At 43.9% G+C, this 18333-nt stretch overlaps 1 protein-coding gene across 3 annotated transcripts in view; it reads right to left on the bottom strand.

Moving 5' to 3' along the window:
• Positions 1-18333, bottom strand: part of LOC139557758 (sodium channel protein type 8 subunit alpha-like) — a 122499-nt gene that overhangs the window by 84177 nt on the left and 19989 nt on the right. For all 3 annotated transcript variants that reach the window (XM_071372921.1, XM_071372919.1, XM_071372920.1), the window contains exons 3-6: positions 8055-8173; positions 6604-6693; positions 6240-6368; positions 5084-5175 (exon numbers count right to left, since the gene is read on the bottom strand). In XM_071372921.1, the coding sequence (XP_071229022.1) occupies positions 5084-5175; positions 6240-6368; positions 6604-6693; positions 8055-8173 (430 nt within the window). The remainder of the gene's footprint in view (positions 1-5083; positions 5176-6239; positions 6369-6603; positions 6694-8054; positions 8174-18333) is intronic.

Here is an 18333-nt window from a genome sequence, read left to right on the forward strand (position 1 = left end):
CCTACACCTCTTCTGTTGTCCCTCTGCAGGCTTGGCCTACACCTCTTCTGTTGTCCCTCTGCAGGCTTGGCCTACACCTCTTCTGTTGTCCCTCTGCAGGCTTGGCCTACACCTCTTCTGTTGTCCCTCTGCAGGCTTGGCCTACACCTCTTCCGTTGTCCCTCTGCAGGCTTGGCCTACACCTCTTCTGTTGTCCCTCTGCAGGCTTGGCCTACACCTCTTCTGTTGTCCCTCTGCAGGCTTGGCCTACACCTCTTCTGTTGTCCCTCTGCAGGCTTGGCCTACACCTCTTCTTCTATAATATGGTCCCAACTTAACTTAGACCTCTAGGATGCTGACTAGTGACGGGAAAATGTACCATTAGTGAGGTGTCATGCACCTAATTGGTATATCGTTGAAATAATAAGAAACAATCTCTTATATATTTTCAGTGACACTACTGAGTGAATTTACCTTATACATTAAAAACATCTTATACATTATAAACATCAAGGATTTACTTTTATTGTCTATAATCCAGACTGGGTTTAGAGAGTAATCCCGTTTTCTTTTTGACACCTCCCTGTTTTGACATCTCATGAGTTGTCAATACAACAGATTCCCAAGGAAATGTGTCGGCCAAAATGAGAGAGACCCACAGTTTGTCTTTTCTGTGAGAAGAAAAATAACTCCGTGAGTAAAACACGTTGAAGTGATGTCATTACAACCTGAAATGGTTCATCATTATGTCATCATTCTTTATTTAATTTCTTCTTTATTTAACTAGGCAAGTCAGTTAAGAACAAATTCTTATTTTCAATGATGGCCTAGGAACAGTGGGTTAACTGCCTTGTTCAGGAGCAGAACAACATTTTTACCTTGTCTGCTCGGGGATTCGATCTTGCAACCTTTCGGTTAAAAGTCCAATGCTCTAACCACTAGGCTACCTGCCTCCCACAGATGATGTCATTCCAACCAGTTTTGCACAGCTTTGCCAGCTGGGGACCAGAACCCTAGCTGACCATCCTTCAGTGCTTAATCTGAGCAGGATCAGGTGTTGTGCCAAAATTTTTCCCCGGACAGAATTCTCCCCCTTTCACGTTCTTCATTACTGTGACTTGCTATTTCTGCTCTTCACTCAGCTGTCAGTTTAGTCTACATTTCACTGATCTTAGTAGCAGAAAGCATTTTTGTCTGCAGTTTTTGTTTTGGCTATTTGTTTCAAGTGTATGTGGCGGTTCTAGCTTGTATGGCCCCTGGGCGAACCCGTCCTTCAGTGCCCGCGCCTGCCCCCGCCCGGGGGCGCCTCCTTGCCACCCTGGTCCGGTTGCCCATGTCGCCCGTACCTAAATCCGCTACTCATTTTGTATTAGTCTATAAATAAATCTGCCAAAATTCGTCATCTCTCCCATGTCTTATTCAACTAATATTTTTGAAAGTGTAAGGATAATAATTCAGCCATAGTTGTTCTGAAATGTTTATTGCTTGCCAACATTTTACTCCCCGTTTAATATAACACACACACATTAATTATTCATTTCGGTTGCCTAACCTGATGTGAAGTTTGTTCTATAGAAAGTATTTGACTCTGATGTGTGCCACAGAAAGTATTTGACTCTAGCTACAAAATTAAGGGAATTAGAAGGGGGGGGGGGGGGGGGATTCTGGCAGGGGGGAGATTTTTGGCAGAACACCGGCACCTCTACGTGAGAGAAAAAATAATCACTGTTTGCAAAGTAAAAATTCTAACAAAAGTTCATTCGAGTTGCCTCCTCATTAATTCTCCTGCCCCCGAAAACAACGTAATGTGAAAACGTAGATTTTCAGCCCACACCTGATATTCTAAGAATGAATTTGTGTTGGGCCGGCCCGGGTTAATGGTTTGTGCAACATTATAGCCTATGCTTGAGACCAATGCGTGGCCGTTGCTGTGGTGAAAAACAGAAGCGTGCCTGTATCTCTCTCAGAACTAGAATGACATTTACTTTCTATGATCGCTCTCCCTCTCTCTGCTAGACATGAGCCTGCAACTCTCATCTCTTCAGCGTTGCACTTCATCATTTATTTCCTTATAGAATCATAGAATCATTACCTGTACATAGCCCATCTATAATTTAGCCCAAACAACTACCTCTCCCCCTACTGTAATTATTTATTTATTTTGCTCCTTTGCACCCCATTATTTCTAGCTCTACTTTGCACATTCTTCCACTGCAAATCTACCATTCGTGTTTTACTTGCTATATTGTATTTACTTCGCCACCATGGCCTTTTTTTTGCCTTTACCTCCCTTATCTCACCTCATTTGCTCACATTGTATATAGACTTATTTTTCTACTGTATTATTGACTGTATGTTTGTTTTACTCCATGCGTAACTCTGTGTTGTTGTATGTGTCGAACTGGTTTGCTTTATCTTGGCCAGGTCGAAATTGTAAATGAGAACTTGTTCTCAACTTGCATATCTGGTTAAATAAAAGTGAAATAAAAAATATAAAGAAATAGCCGCGGGAAGGGTTCTGCAGGAGCTGCAGCACCACTGATTCATTGAAATACATTTGCCAGAGTTATAGAATAACTGTTCAGAAAGGAATGACATCATTTATAATAGTACGTCACTAGTAGGTCCATCATTTAGCCACAGAGGACCAAGATCTGTTTACAAACATTGCCTCGTTTTGGACTGTGTTCACGTAGCTCAATCCCAAAGCATATAGCCTGGGAACGAGCTGCAAATCTGTCAGTGAACAGCATGCAGCCGGAACAAGCCTTACGCAATATTTCAAACACAATCGCGGTTGGAAAATACAGGTTGGAAAGCAAATGGCTCCTGCTTAAAAGAGAAGACTCGAATCCTCCTGTAGGCTACCAAAATATTCAATCAACTTCCAAATAGGCCGATTGAGCGAACATTGTTTTACAAAGTAAAACAAGAGATAAGCTTTTGGCACGAGCACATCGGCCATCGCTGGTGAGTCAGCTGCTCATCATTGGGCGAGTCAGCTGCTCATCATTGGGCGAGTCAGCTGCTCATCATTGGGTGAGTCAGCTGCTCATCATTGGGTGAGTCAGCTGCTCATCGTTGGGTGAGTCAGCTGCTCATCGTTGGGTGAGTCAGCTGCTCATCATTGGGTGAGTCAGCTGCTCATCATTGGGCAAGTCAGCTGCTCATCGTTGGGTGAGTCAGCTGCTCATCATTGGGCGAGTCAGCTGCTCATCATTGGGTGAGTCAGCTGCTCATCATTGGGCGAGTCAGCTGCTCATCGCTGGGTGAGTCAGCTGCTCATCATTGGGTGAGTCAGCTGATCATCATTGGGTGAGTTAGCTGCTCATCATTGGGTGAGACAGCTGCTCATCGCTGGTGAGTCAGCTGCTCATCGCTGGGTGAGTCAGCTGCTCATCGCTGGGTGAGTCAGCTGCTCATCATTGGGTGAGACAGCTGCTCATCGCTGGTGAGTCAGCTGCTCATCGCTGGGTGAGTCAGCTGCTCATCATTGGGCGAGTCAGCTGCTCATCATTGGGTGAGTCAGTGAAACTTCTTTTCTAGGACTCAAGACACAGTCGTTGTTATTGATCTCAGATTCTCAGTTTGTCAGTATCAAAGTAAACTGTCATTTCAATCATGTGTGAGGTATTGAAAAAGATTCTGCTAAACTCTCCAAGTCATATAAAATGACAGAACTGAATGAAATGTGTTTGTGAAAGGTCAAATTCTTCCCAGACCCAAGTTTTAAAAGAATCTCATGTGTGAAATGTCTGTAAGCACCTCTCCTCTAATGCTCTACGGCACTACACAAAAGCAATGCTTTACTAGCAAGGTGATTTATTGTTGATTCACTCTGGTACCTCAGAGCCCCCTAGGTCACCCCTCTCTCGCGCTTTTGTTCTGGCACCTCCTGATTTACAACTTAAGCACTACCATCCACTACCATCCATATACCATACCATATCATATACTGTATGTACTGTAGGAATTGTATGTGTTGACTCAAGTAAAGGTTAGTGGCTCATTCAGTCACCCCATCAGCATTCTAGAACGCTCTAGAATGCCAGCAGAAAATATGTGTTCTATTTTCTGTTCAAGTCGGTCATTATAATGAAAAGTTAACCATCAAAATGAACAAAACAACAAACGAAAACAGGCAAAACAAACGTTTTCAATGCCATTTTTAATCACCCAAGCTTTTAGCAGGCTAATACTGTAAAGCAAGTCACTCAAAAGCATCATGCAGCATAAAATATGTCCACAAACTAGGCTTGGCAGTCTTCATCAATAATGAATAGGTATATTCTGTGGGATGTCACTAAGAGCTATGTCAGTTCCCAGCTGAGCGTCAACATACTCTACGTTTCTTCTGTAACTCAGACGCATAGGAGTCAAATTCATTCATTTGCATCCTTTGTTCGTGATAAATAATGTTAATGGATTTAGTTAATTGTACCCTCTCTTCCAATCCAATTACCTAGTTATTTTTGGATATGAATAATTATCTCCATCTTTCGAAAACCTTGCAAGAGCCTGGAGGCTTTTTCCAATGATAAAAGTACTATGGATGAGCTATACTGTAGATGTCTCAACAGTCTTTGTCAAAGTGTACAGTACAGTGAACCAGGAAAGGTTGGCTAATTATAAGCTATTCCTTATGGTCAGCTAAAGAAAAATGAATCCCATATTTAATCAACATATATTTGACTTTGTCTCTGGTGATAATCTATTGGTGTGCTATCATACTGTCAGTGTACTTTTCTTTAGTGGGGCTTCTGCTATTGCCCATTCCAATGAATAGACATAGAGAGTGGCTTACAGCTATTTCCGAGGAGAATCACACCTGCCTTTAGGATGAGACTTCTACTGGGGCAGAAGAGAGACACTTTGGAAGAACCTGGAGTAGACTGCAAAGCCTATCAAAAATGTATCAGTACCATTTTTGATACATTTGGAGGAAAAAATAAATTCAACAAATATTATTTCCAATTCTTTTTTTGGGGGGGGGGGGGGGTGCTTAAAAATGATAATAAAAATGATAATAATAATATTAGTGAGTATAATAAAAGTAAAAGGGTGTGATATAAACATCAGCCTTAGTGTTTAAACTGAATCTCACCTGGTATGACAGAGATAGTTTTCAATGCTCGGAGAACTCTGAATGTTCTCAACGCAGAGACATTGCCCAGGTCCACAAACTCTGTTATATATCTGTAAACAGGGGAAGGACCACACACAAACAAACACCAATGACAAAACCACACGTGCAAGAGCACCACAACACCACCACCACGCACGCACTCAACCAGGAAGTAACCACAACGCCACTCACAGAGCCTGTCCACGGAGGGGGAGTAAAGGATAAATAAAATAAAAAATAGGACCCACGACACATCGACCCCCATCCTGTCTTACCTGGAATTACAGAAATAGTTTTCAATGCCCTCAACACTCTGAACGTACGCAGAGCTGAGACATTACCTAGGTTTACAAACTCTGTTATACACCTGCAGAATCAAATAAAAGTTACAAACTATTATTGACACACACGATATAAGACGAATGTAGTGGTTGAACAGAAACACTTCTTGAAGTTAAAGATATTTAAGGTCCACTTCGTAAAATGCTGAACTAGTTCTACGCAACATCAAAAACATGGTAGCCTTAGAGTTAGTTATAGTTATAGTTAGTTTGCCAACATGTAATGTAATGTGTTTGTAACTATACATCTATATCATGTCTAATCCAACATGGTAAGATGAAGCCTTGATCAAAATCCTAAGGTCTCCAGCAAACTGAAAGAGAAAAATGGAGAATGAGCGAGAGAGACAGATAAAGAGAGAGGGAGGAAAAGAGAAAGAGAGACAGATAAAGAGAGAGGGAGGAAAAGAGAGACAGATAAAGAGAGGGAGGAAAAGAGAAAGAGAGACAGATAAAGAGAGAGGGAGGAAAAGAGAAAGAAAGACAGATAAAGAGAGAGGGAGGAAAAGAGAAAGAGAGACAGATAACGAGAGAGGGAGGAAAAGAGAAAGAGAGACAGATAAAGAGAGAGGGAGGAAAAGAGAAAGAGAGATATGCAGGAACAGTTAGGAACCCTCTGAAAACACCTGATTGAACCCCCCTTCAAAGAAAGAAAGCCTGGACAATTCTGGACAGTAACAATACCTTTAGACTTATTAACGCTCTATTTATCAATTATCCCACACCATAATAATTATACTTAATATGTCTTATAAGAATGAACAGGTAGGTACCTCTAAGATTCTCATACTTACGCCATAGAAATGACCATGAAATCCAGCCAGTTCCAGGGATCCCTTAGGAACGTAAACCCATCTATACAGAATCCTCGAGCAACGACTTTTACAAGACATTCAAATGTATAAATCCCTGTGAATGTGTACCTGGATGACAGAAGCATGGAACATGATCAGAATGAGCAATTTACTATTTCAAATCCAAGAAGTATATAGTTTTTATCTGTTGAAATGACGTACTGGTAATACGTTCAGGCTCTTATTGAGGCTAGCAATACACCACTGTTAAAACCAAACGTGTGTAGGTTAAAACATGCATAATAAAGGTTTTTTAGTTTACATTATACACCTGTGTAGATAATTATAAGAAACGTGAACTTACTCTACTTGCTTGGACCACTCAGGAGGATCACTAAAGGTCATGAATATACAGTTGGTCAAAATAGTACACATAATGATCATGCTGAAAAGAGTGAGGAAATGAATTAAGGAAAAGTCCAGAGATTCAAGGTGGAAAACAAAGTAAATGTCACCATCCAAAACAGTTAAAGGGATACTTTGGGATTTTGGCAATGAGGCCCCTTATCTACTTCCCCAGAGTCTGATGAAAACCATTTGTATATCTCTGTGTCCAGTATGACGAAAGATAGTGGTAGTTTCGCAAGCGACCGCTAACTGGCGTTAGCAAAATGACTGGAAGTCTATGGGTATCTGGGTATAGCGGTGGCTTGCGAAACTACCACTAACTTTCATCATAGTTCACTACAATGGTAATAGGGTGCCATTTGGGACTTACCCATGAAAAGTACTGCACTATACCCTTCAAGACTAACCAACCGATGTGGTTGTGTGAAGAAAACCCCAATGTCAGCATTTGAGCAACTAGGGCTGCATATCAATAGTCTATAGTGGCTTCCTCTCCTCTGACTTCCTTTCTTCTTCTCCTCTATGTCTCCTTCCTCTCCTCTATGTCTCCTTCATGTCTCCTTCCTCTCCTCTATGTCTCCTTCCTCTCCTTCATGTCTCCTTCCTCTCCTTCATGTCTCCTTCCTCTCCTTCATGTCTCCTTCCTCTCCTCTATGTCTCCTTCCTCTCCTCTATGTCTCCTTCCTCTCCTCTATTTCTCCTTCCTCTCCTCTGTCTCCTTCCTCTCCTCTATGTCTCCTTCCTCTCCTCTATGCCTCCTTCCTCTCCTCTATGACTCCTTTCTTTCATCTGCACTGGTCTGAATACATGTCCTGTGAAAACCAAAATGGAGGCTGCAATGAATTCGCTATCACTTGTCTAGTGGTTTAATGACAAAGAGAAAAAGGAGACTAGGACACCTATTTAGAATATTGAGATTATTGAGATATACAGTTATTGTCATTTTCAGTGTCATCTACTTTAATCAATGGCTGAGGGTGGATGGAAGAAGTAAAAGGCATCCTTGTTTTCAGAAGACTTTAGAAGGCCCTCTACAGGGAGCTCAGTAAGTACTTTAAGGTTGGCAGGTTAAGTTTGGAGAATGTTTTCTTAGGATGATCAAACGTCAAACCTCTCTTTCCATGATTAAGGGTCATCCACTTTGGCAATCTGCCGGGACCAAAAAAGGTTTCTTAAAAGGGTTCTAAAAAGCCGAAGAACCTTTTTAGGTTCTAGATAGCACCTTTTTTTCTAAGAGTGTATAAAGGCAATAGGGTGCCATATACAGTCTATACTACCTAAACTGAAGCAGCAGTCAAATGCACATTAGCATGCAGCACTAACAGAAGCAGCAGAATCTTCATAAATAATCAAAACGAACAGGAAATACTTAGGTCTCTCGTGGTAGAAAACCATTTGATAGGATATGAATGTATCAAAATTTTAATAGCTATTCGCCTGAAAATATTTAAAGGATTTATGATGTACAAGGCAGGGTTGGCACTAAAGCGGAAGATTGTCTTCCCTCTATTTAGCACTATGAATGTCTGTGGAGAGAGAGAGAGAGAGAGAGAGAGAGAGAGAGAGAGAGAGAGAGAGAGAGAGAGAGAGAGAGAGAGAGAGAGAGGGAGAGGGAGAGGGAGAGGGAGAGGGAGAGAGAGAAGATAAACAGGTTAAATGTAATAATTCAAGGCATGCACACCCAACATAGCTCTAGGTACAGTACCTCATCCTCATGTATCAGCTATGTGCTCAGAAAAGAAAATGTCAGGTAAAACATTGTCAATTACATTATATGCCATAGATATTGGTCAATTACATGCACAGAGAAGTCACAATACTAGTATTCTAATCTACATAAATAAATACTGTATGTTTGAATAAAGTTATAAATAAACATATTTCACAAACAACATTTCACAGCTGTAACAATGTTAGCCATTTAAAGGAATAATTTGTCTTTTTTTTTTTTTACTCTCCACCTTGTCCTATATGCAGGGTTTCCCAACCTCGGTCCTGGGGCCCCACTGAGTGCACGTTTGGTTTTTGCCCTGGCACTACACAGCTGATTGAAATAATCAAAGCTTGATGATGAGTTGGTTGGTTGCTATATTGGACAGACAACGTCGACATACACTGTATATGTAAACTACATGTTAAAATACTGTTACTACTAATCAACATCATGAAAATGGTTGCCAAACAATCTCAATGCAGGGCAGGCAGCCTCTAATGTTGGGGGTTTTCCCATAAGCCCCTCTCAAACCAATCATCGTGATGTTTCCTTCTCTAACGGGAAATGTGCAGTGTACAGAGAAATGTCCTGTGCTAATGTTTCAGCTGCTGCCTCTACATTGTGTCCTGCCCTGCCTGCTGTCGATTGTTAGAATTGAAAGGAGTGGAAGCGTGCAGAGAGACCGACTGAGTAGGGGTTGGCAAACGTCTTTCAGCAGATAACCTCATAATTGTTTAAATAAAACATGACAATTTGCATGAAACTTTAATGACCCTGCAGTAAGTCTAGCAGAGCATAGACCGTGGACCAGTGTTTTAGCCCAAAGACAAAGAGGAGAGGAGACGAGAGGAGAGGAAAAGAAGAGAGTAAGAGAGGAGAGTAAGACAGTGACCCAGCCCCATGGGGAGACCTCAGAAAGATAGAGACAACAGAGACAGAGACAGAGAGAGAGAGAGAGAGAGAGAGAGAGAGAGAGAGAGAGAGAGACAGAGACAGAGACAGAGAGAGAGACAGAGAGAGACAAAGAGAGATAAAGTGGAGGAACATAGGGAGATACACTGAGAAAGAGTGTACAAAAATATAAACGCAACATGTAAAGTGTTGGTCCCATGGTTCATGAGCTGAAATAAAAGATCCCAGAAAACGTCCATATGCATTCCATACCATATCCATAGTGTGCACAAATTTGTTTATGAGCATTTCTTCTTTGCCAGGATAGTCCATCCACCTGACAAGTGTGGAATATCAAGAAGCTGATTAAACAGCATGATCATTACACAGGTGCACCTTGTGCTGGGGACAATAAAAAGCAACTCTAAAATGTGTAGTTTTGTAACACAACACAATGCCACAGACGCCTCGAGTTTTGAGGGAGCGTGCAATTGGCATGCAGGAATGTCCACCAGAGCTTTTGACAGATAATTGAATGTTCATTTCTCTACCATAAGCCGCCTCCAACGTCGTTTTAGAGAATTTGGCAGTACTTCCAACCGTAGACCACGGCCTCCCAACCGTAGACCACGTGTATGGTGTCGTGTGGGCGAGCAGGTTGCTGATATCCACCTTGTGAACAGAGTGCCCCATGGTGGTGGTGGGGTTATGGTATGGGCAGGCATAAGCTACGGACAATTAACACAATTGCATTTTATCAATGGCAATTTGAATGCACAGAGATATCGTGACAAGATCCTGAGGCCCACTGTCGTGCCAGTCCTGTCGCCATCACCTCATGTTTCAGCATGACAATGCACGGGCCCATGTCGCAAGGATCTGTACACAATTCCTGGAAGCTGAAAATGTCCTAGTTCTTCCATGTCAAACCCCCCTTGAGCATGTTTGGGATGCTCTGGATCGACGTGTACGACAGCGTGTTTCAGTTTCCGCAAATATCCAGAAACTTCATACAGCCATTGAAGAGGAGTGGGACAACATTCCACAGGCCACAATCAACAGCCTGATCAACTCTATGAGAAGGAGATGTGTCAAGCTGCGTCAGGCAAATGGTGGTCACACCAGATACTGACTGGTCTTCTGATCCACGCCCCTACTTTTATTAAAGGTATCTGTGACCAACAGATGCATATCTGTATTCCCAGTCATGTGAAATCTATAGATTAGGACCTAATGAATTTATTTCAATGACTGATTTATTTACAATAGAGAGGATGTTGGGGCCAACAGTAGGCATAACCTCTTTTAGTATTCTAGTAAGGATCATGTCCAAGGGGCAGGAGGTCTTCATGTGGTCTAAAGTATCAAGGAGGGACTCAAGGGATATTTTCTCAAAGGAGCAAAAGGAAGCAGTAGACAGTCTGCCTCAAGTGAGAAATGTTGGTGTGGTCTTGGCTACTGTAAATCTGGGATCTAATATTTTCTATACATTCTGTAAAAAATCGTAAAAAAACGTTTGGAGAGATCAGGGGATGCGAGCATATCACTGTTAGAGGGAGCACCAACAACACGCTCAATTGAACAGAATGTTGGAGTGGTGAGTATTCTCAGAGGGTGGAGAAGTAGTTCGCTCGTCCATCTTAACTTCAACATTTTTTATTTCTCATCAGATCCTTCATTATCTCATAGAATACTTGAAGTTTGCAGGCCTTCCATTTACACTTAGCTTTTCTAAGTACACTTTTAAGGCACGAGTGAGGTCATTTAACCAAGGTGAGACCCCGGTATTCTTGGTTTTAATCAACCCTTCACTTGGATATGTACCAATTATAATTTAGATATGTCAAGAATGACAATATGACATTTCAGTGGAAAGAAGCAGTTCCGCGCACACACAAACACACACACACACACACACACTGTGCTACATATGCACTAAAAATAAACACGAATAAGGAGAGACTAATTTATCAACATACACACTACACATATGCACACACCACCAACACACAGTCTCCATAGATACACCACCAACACACGGTCTCCATAGATACGCCACCAACACACGGTCTCCATAGATACGCCACCAACACACGGTCTCCATAGATACGCCACCAACACACGGTCTCCATAGATACGCCACCAACACACGGTCTCCATAGATACGCCACCAACACACGGTCTCCATAGATACGCCACCAACACACGGTCTCCATAGATACGCCACCAACACACGGTCTCCATAGATACGCCACCAACACACGGTCTCCATAGATACACCACCAACACACGGTCTCCATAGATACACCACCAACACACGGTCTCCATAGATACGCCACCAACACACGGTCTCCATAGATACGCCACCAACACACAGTCTCCATAGATACACCACCAACACACGGTCTCCATAGATACGCCACCAACACACAGTCTCCATAGATACGCCACCAACACACAGTCTCCATAGATACACCACCAACACACGATCTCCATAGATACACCACCAACACACGATCTCCATAGATACACCACCAACACACAGTCTCCATAGATACACCACCAACACACAGTCTCCATAGATACACCACCAACACACAGTCTTCATAGATACACCACCAACACACGGTCTCCATAGATACACCACCAACACACGGTCTCCATAGATACACCACCAACACACTGTCTCCATAGATACACCACCAACACACGGTCTCCATAGATACGCCACCAACACACGGTCTCCATAGATACACCACCAACACACGGTCTCCATAGATACGCCACCAACACACGGTCTCCATAGATACGCCACCAACACACGGTCTCCATAGATACACCACCAACACACGGTCTCCATAAATACACCTGCATGCAAGAGTCATTTTTGTAACTCATGACTAAACTGCTGCAAAGCTAATGAAAATGTCATAATCCAGAACAGCAGAGAGACAGAGAGAGACAGGGTGAGGCAGAGAGAGAGAGAGACAGAGAGAGGCAGGGAGAGAGAGACAGTGTGAGGCAGAGAGAGAGCGAGACAGAGAGAGGCAGGGAGAGAGAGACAGGGTGAGGCAGAGAGAGAGCGAGACAGAGAGAGGCAGGGAGAGAGAGACAGGGTGAGGCAGAGAGAGAGAGACAGGGTGAGGCAGAGAGAGAGACAGATTTCCTGTTATCAACCTATTTCCTGATCTCCCGGATGACGTTACTAGCCTTTTCCCTGCCTGTACTGTTAAATTTTTGGACCCCCTGTGTATGACCTTCTGCCTGCCCCTGGACCCAGCTACCTGCCTCCTCCTGTGTATGACCTTCTGCCTGCCCCTGGACCCAGCTACCTGCCTCCTACTGGGGCCCTTTACTAATAAGCGCTTGAAACCAGGTCTCTGTCTCCCATTGTGTTCATTACAGAAGGAAACCGCTCAGGGATTTCACCTTGAGGCCAATGGTGACTTTAAAGCAGTTGCACAGTTTAATGGCTGTGATCTGAGAAAAACGAGGACAGATCAACATTGTAGTTACTAACCTAATCGACAGTGAAAAGGAAGCCTGTACAGAATTAAACTACTCTAAAACATTGCATCATATTTGCAACAATGCACTAAAGTAATAGTGCAAAAAATGTGACAAAGCTAAAGTACAGGCAGGGAATAGGCAAAAGGCGCCGTTAGTGAGGCAGGCAAAAACTATCATACACGGGAGGATTACATTACGGGAAAAACATCGCTCCGAATAGAAGTGTGTCACGAAACAAACAATACCTCACAATGATGGAGTGCAAAGAACTGAACTAAATAGTGTGTGATAATGACAGGTGTGTGAACAGGTGATCAGAATTCAGGTGATTGGGATCTGGAGAGTGAGCTGCGTTCAGGGGATCTATGTGTTTGAGAATGTGAGTTAGAAGCAGACGTTACACCTTCCTCTCCGGCAATTGAGTTAGGAAGGACGCCTGTATCTTTGTAGTGACTGGGTGTATTGATGCACCATCCAAAGTGTAATTAATAACTTCACCATGCTCAAAATAAATATTCAATGACTGCATTTTTCCCCCTTATTTACCCATCTACCAATAGCTGCCCTTCTTCGCAAGGCATTGGGAAAACCTCCCTGGTCTTTGTGGTTGAATCTGTGTTTGAAATGCACTGCTCGACTGAGGGACCTGACAGATAATTGTATGTGTGGGGTACAGAGATGAGGGAGTCATAATAAAATCATGTTAAACACCATCATTGCGCACAGAGTGAGTCCATGAAACGTATTATGTGACTTGTTAAGCAAATGTTTTGTCCTTAACTAATTTAGGCTTGCCATAACAAAGGGGAATAGTTCTAATATACTTATTGACTCAAGACATTTCAGCGTTTAATTAATTTGTAAAAATGTAAAAATAAACATAATTCCACTTTGACATTATGGGGTATTGTGTTTAGGCCAGTGACACCCCTTTGTCAAACATCCTCTCTCTGGGATTTTAACATTTTAAATTCTGGTCCTCTCTACATGAACTGATGTATTGTACCACATAGACAGCATCATTACGTTTAAAAAACGGTCAAATATTGTAAAAGGGTGTGAATGAGATTGTGCGGTAAAACTAATCATTTTAAGGGGCTTGTTATTTGCTCTCATTTGGACTTCTAATATCCATAATAAAAACCTGTAAAAGATCTGTAATATTTGCTGTATTTCTGTGCTCTTGTCATTTCCCCCGGAGTCTACTGTAAGTGTACCTAAAAGGTTCTTCACAGCGAAACACATTTCGATAACATGGGCTAGGCTGCATCCAAGAGGGTAGAGAGAGGGAGCGATGCTGCTCGCTCACGCATGCTCGCACACGTCTCCCATTTCACCCATGTCCTCACCTCATCCTCCACCCTCCTTTGCTCTTTTCCCCTTCCTCTCTTCCACTCTGCACCACCAGAGAGAAACATCCACTAACATGATGCTGGTAGCGACAGCATTCCACACCAAGCCCAGCACAAGCTAGTCTTGCGTTACCATACTCCATAATCTCATTCATCACTCAGCTGTGGAACGTGAGGAAGCTTGGAAATAGAGGCTAAGCACAATCTAGCTTGCACAGCCTGGCTCATCCCCAACTCAACCCAGGACAGCGTAGCATGGCCTAGCCCCAGCCCCAGCCCAAGACAACCCAGTCCAGCCCAAGACAACCCAACCCCGCCCAAGATAACCAGCCCCGCCCAAGACAACCCAGCCCCGCCCAAGACAACCCAGCCCAGCCCAAGACAACCCAGCCCAGCCCAAGACAACCAAGCCCAAGACAACCCAGCCCAGCCCAAGACAACCCAGCCCCAACACAGGACAACCCCAGCCCAGGCCAAACTAAGTCCAGCCTAAGACATCCTAGCCCCAGCCTGACTGACCTGGTGTTCTGACAAACTGACCTACACACTCAGGGTGTGCTACAATTGAATGAAGATTCTCATCATTTGGGTGCCATTTGGGAGTGGGACGCATTAGTATTCTCAGATAGTCAGAACAGCGTCCCAGCCCCAGCCCTGCTCCATCTCATGCCCCAGACCTGCCCTATCCCACAGCCCAGCACTGCCCCATCCGACACCCCATCCCCAGACCAGCCCCCACACAACAGACAGACAGAGTGCTGCATCATCAACCATCAGCCAGCCAGACGGTTGGCCGGCCGTCCCATCCCCTCCCTCTCAGTCTCAGTCATGACCCACTCTAACAGAGCCAGTACTAATGTATCACCCAGGGCTAGCCTGTCAGGGGAGGGGAGACAGACCAATAGAGAACGGATGGAGGATGGATGGAGGATGGATGGACGGATGTCAGGAAAATGTAATGTGGAGGAGGCTAGGAGAATTGGAGGTTCTCTATTGGTCTGTCTCCCCTCCCCTGACAGGCTAGCTGAGTACGTGTCCCAAATGGCGCCCTATTCCCTATATAGTGCACTACTTTTGACAAGGGCCCATATATGCTGAACAGTGCACTACTTTTCCCTATATGTTAAACTAGGGAATAGGGTGTCATAATAAAGGCTGGAAGGGAGAGTGGTTGTTGATAAAGGCTGGAAGGGAGAGTGGTTGTTGATAAAGGCTGGAAGGGAGAGTGGTTGTTGATAAAGGCTGGAAGGGAGAGTAGTTGTTGATAAAGGCTGGAAGAGAGAGTGGTTGTTGATTAAGGCTGGAAGGGAGAGTGGTTGTTGATAAAGGCTGGAAGGGAGAGTGGTTGTTGATAAAGGCTGGAAGGGAGAGTGGTTGTTGATAAAGGCTGGAAGGGAGAGTGGTTGTTGATAAAGGCTGGAAGGGAGAGTGGTTGTTGATAAAGGCTGGAAGGGAGAGTGGTTGTTGATAAAGGCTGGAAGGGAGAGTAGTTGTTGATAAAGGCTGGAAGGGAGAGTGGTTGTTGATTAAGGCTGGAAGGGAGAGTAGTTGTTGATAAAGGCCGGAAGGGAGAGTGGTTGTTGATTAAGGCCGGAAGGGAGAGTGATGCCTTTAGCCACTCGGGAGCCCAGATTGACAAAGGAGGGAAATATCACCAAACATCACATCAACATCAATAAGGTGTGACTCTTAACTATACTGACTTATACAGTACTTCTCCATGATCATTTAGGTAGAAGATAGTCACGATGTTGAGAGAGGAGGATGGGACGCCCTTGTTTCTGTAACAGCTATCATACATTTGATAGTTAAGGGCAGGTAGATTGATTGATTGATTGTCTGTCTGTCTGTCTGTCTGTCTGTCTGTCTGTCTGTCTGTCTGTCTGTCTGTCTGTCTGTCTGTCTGTCTGTCTGTCTGTCTGTCTGTCTGTCTGTCTGTCTGTCTGTCTGTCTGTCTGTCTGTCTGTCTGTCTGTCTGTCTGTCTGTCTATACATACATCACAATAGCACTGATACCCTCCTCAATCAAAGCTGGTTACTGTCGCTCTTCAAAGAGCTCATTACTCATCTGCCCTATCGGCACTAGGGAATCCAGGTGTCATTTGTTTTGGAAAGTATTCCATAACTGTGGTGCATTAAAACTAGAGGCGGATTTACCATGTGGGACCTCAAAAGTTAACCAACCCTGCGAACGGGTTTGGTATTTATTTTTTATATTCATCAGGGAAGTGAGGTACACTATATTGCCAAAAGTATGTGGACACCTGCTCATCGAACATCTCATTCCAAAATCATGGGCAATAATATGCAGTTGGCCCCCCCTTTGCTGCTATAACAGCCTCCATTCTTCTGGAAAGACTTTCCACTAGATGTTGGAACATTGCTGCGGGGACTTGCTTCTATTCAGCCACAACAGCATTAGTGAGGTCGGGCACTGATGTTGGGTGATTAGGCCTGACTCACAGTCAGCGTTCCAATTCATGCCAAAGGTGTTCGATGGGGTTGAGGTCAGGGATCTGTGCAGGCCAGTCAAGTTCTTCCACAGCGATCTCGACAAACCATTTCTATATGGACCTCGCTTTGTGCACAGGGGCATTGTCATGCTGAAACAGGAAAGGGCCTTCCCCAAACTGTTGCCACAAAGTTGGGAGCATAGAATTGTCTAGAATGTAATTGTACGCTGTAGTATTAAGATTTCCCTTCAGTGAAACTAAGGAGCCTAGCCCGAACCATGAAAACAGCCCCAGACCACTATTCTTCCTCCACCACACTTTACAGTTGGCACTATGCATTGCATTGTAAAGTTGGACTGCACGTTTCCACTGCTCCAGAGTCCAATGGCGTCAAGTTTTACACCACTCCAGCCGACGCTTGGCATTGCGAGTGGTGATTTTAGGCTCGGCCATGGAAACCCATTTCATGATGCTCCCGACGAACAGTTCTTGTGCTGACATTGCACCCAGAGGCAGTTTGGAATTCAGTAGTGAGTGTTTTCCTCCTATACGTTTCAACTTCACAATAACAGCACGTACAGTTGACCGGGGCAGCTCTAGCAGGGCAAACTGTTGGAAAGGTGGCCTATCCTATGACGGTGCCACGTTGAAAGTCATTGAGATTGCATCTATGGAGATTGCAAGGCTGTGTGCTCAATTGTATACACCTTTCAGCAACGGGTGTGGCTGAAATACAGTGAGGGAAAAAAGTATTTGATCCCCTGCTGATATTGTACGTTTGCCCACTGACAAAGAAATTATCAGTCTATAATTTTAATGGTAGGTTACTGAGATTAGGAGCACTCCCTTTAAGAGTGTGCTCCTAATCTCTGCTCATTACCTGTATAAAAGACACCTGAGAGCCAGAAATCTTTCTGATTGAGGGGGTCAAATACTTATTTCCCTCATTAAATTGCAAATCAATTTATAACATTTTTGACATGCGTTTTTCTGGATTTTTTTGTTGTTATTCTGTCTCTCACTGTTCAAATAAACCTACCATTACAATTATAGACTGATCATTTCTTTGTCAGTGGGCAAACATACAAAATCAGCAGGGGATCAAATACTTTTTTCCCTCACTGTAGCCGAATCCACTAAGTTGAAGGGGTGTCCACATTTTTTTGGCCTTGTTGTGTATGTTGGAAACTTGTGGAGCAAAGCTTGTAAACAAGAAGGGAGTAATGAAGTGATCTACGGGACTTTAGTGAGATCCAGCTGACCTTCTGATAGTGATGAGTATTAAAACTGTCACCTGTGGGCCTCCTGAATGGCACAGCGGTCTAAGGCATCGCAGTGCTGGAGGCATTACTACAGAGCTGAGTTTGATCCCAGGCTGTGTCACACCTGGCCGTGACCGGGAGACCCATGAGGCGGTAAATAATTGGACCTGCATTGTCCGGGTTAGGGGAGGGTTTGGCTGGCGGGGATGTCCTTGTCCCATCGGGTTCTAGTGACTCCTTGTGGCAGGCCGGGCGCATGCACGCTGACTTCGGTCGCCAGTTGTACAGTGTAACTACCGACACATTGGTGCAGCTGGCTTCCGGGTTAAGCGAGCAATGTGTCAAGAAGCAGTGCGGCTTGGCAGGGTCATGTTTCGGAGGACGCATGGCTCTCGACCTTCCCCTCTCCCGACTCCGTAGTTGCAGCGATGGAGTTGCAGTGATGGGACAAGACTGTAACTACCAATTGAACATCAGGAAATTGGGGAGAAAAAGGGGTAGAAG

Source organism: Salvelinus alpinus, chromosome 28 (assembly GCF_045679555.1).
Source record: "Salvelinus alpinus chromosome 28, SLU_Salpinus.1, whole genome shotgun sequence".
NCBI lineage: Eukaryota > Metazoa > Chordata > Actinopteri > Salmoniformes > Salmonidae > Salvelinus > Salvelinus alpinus.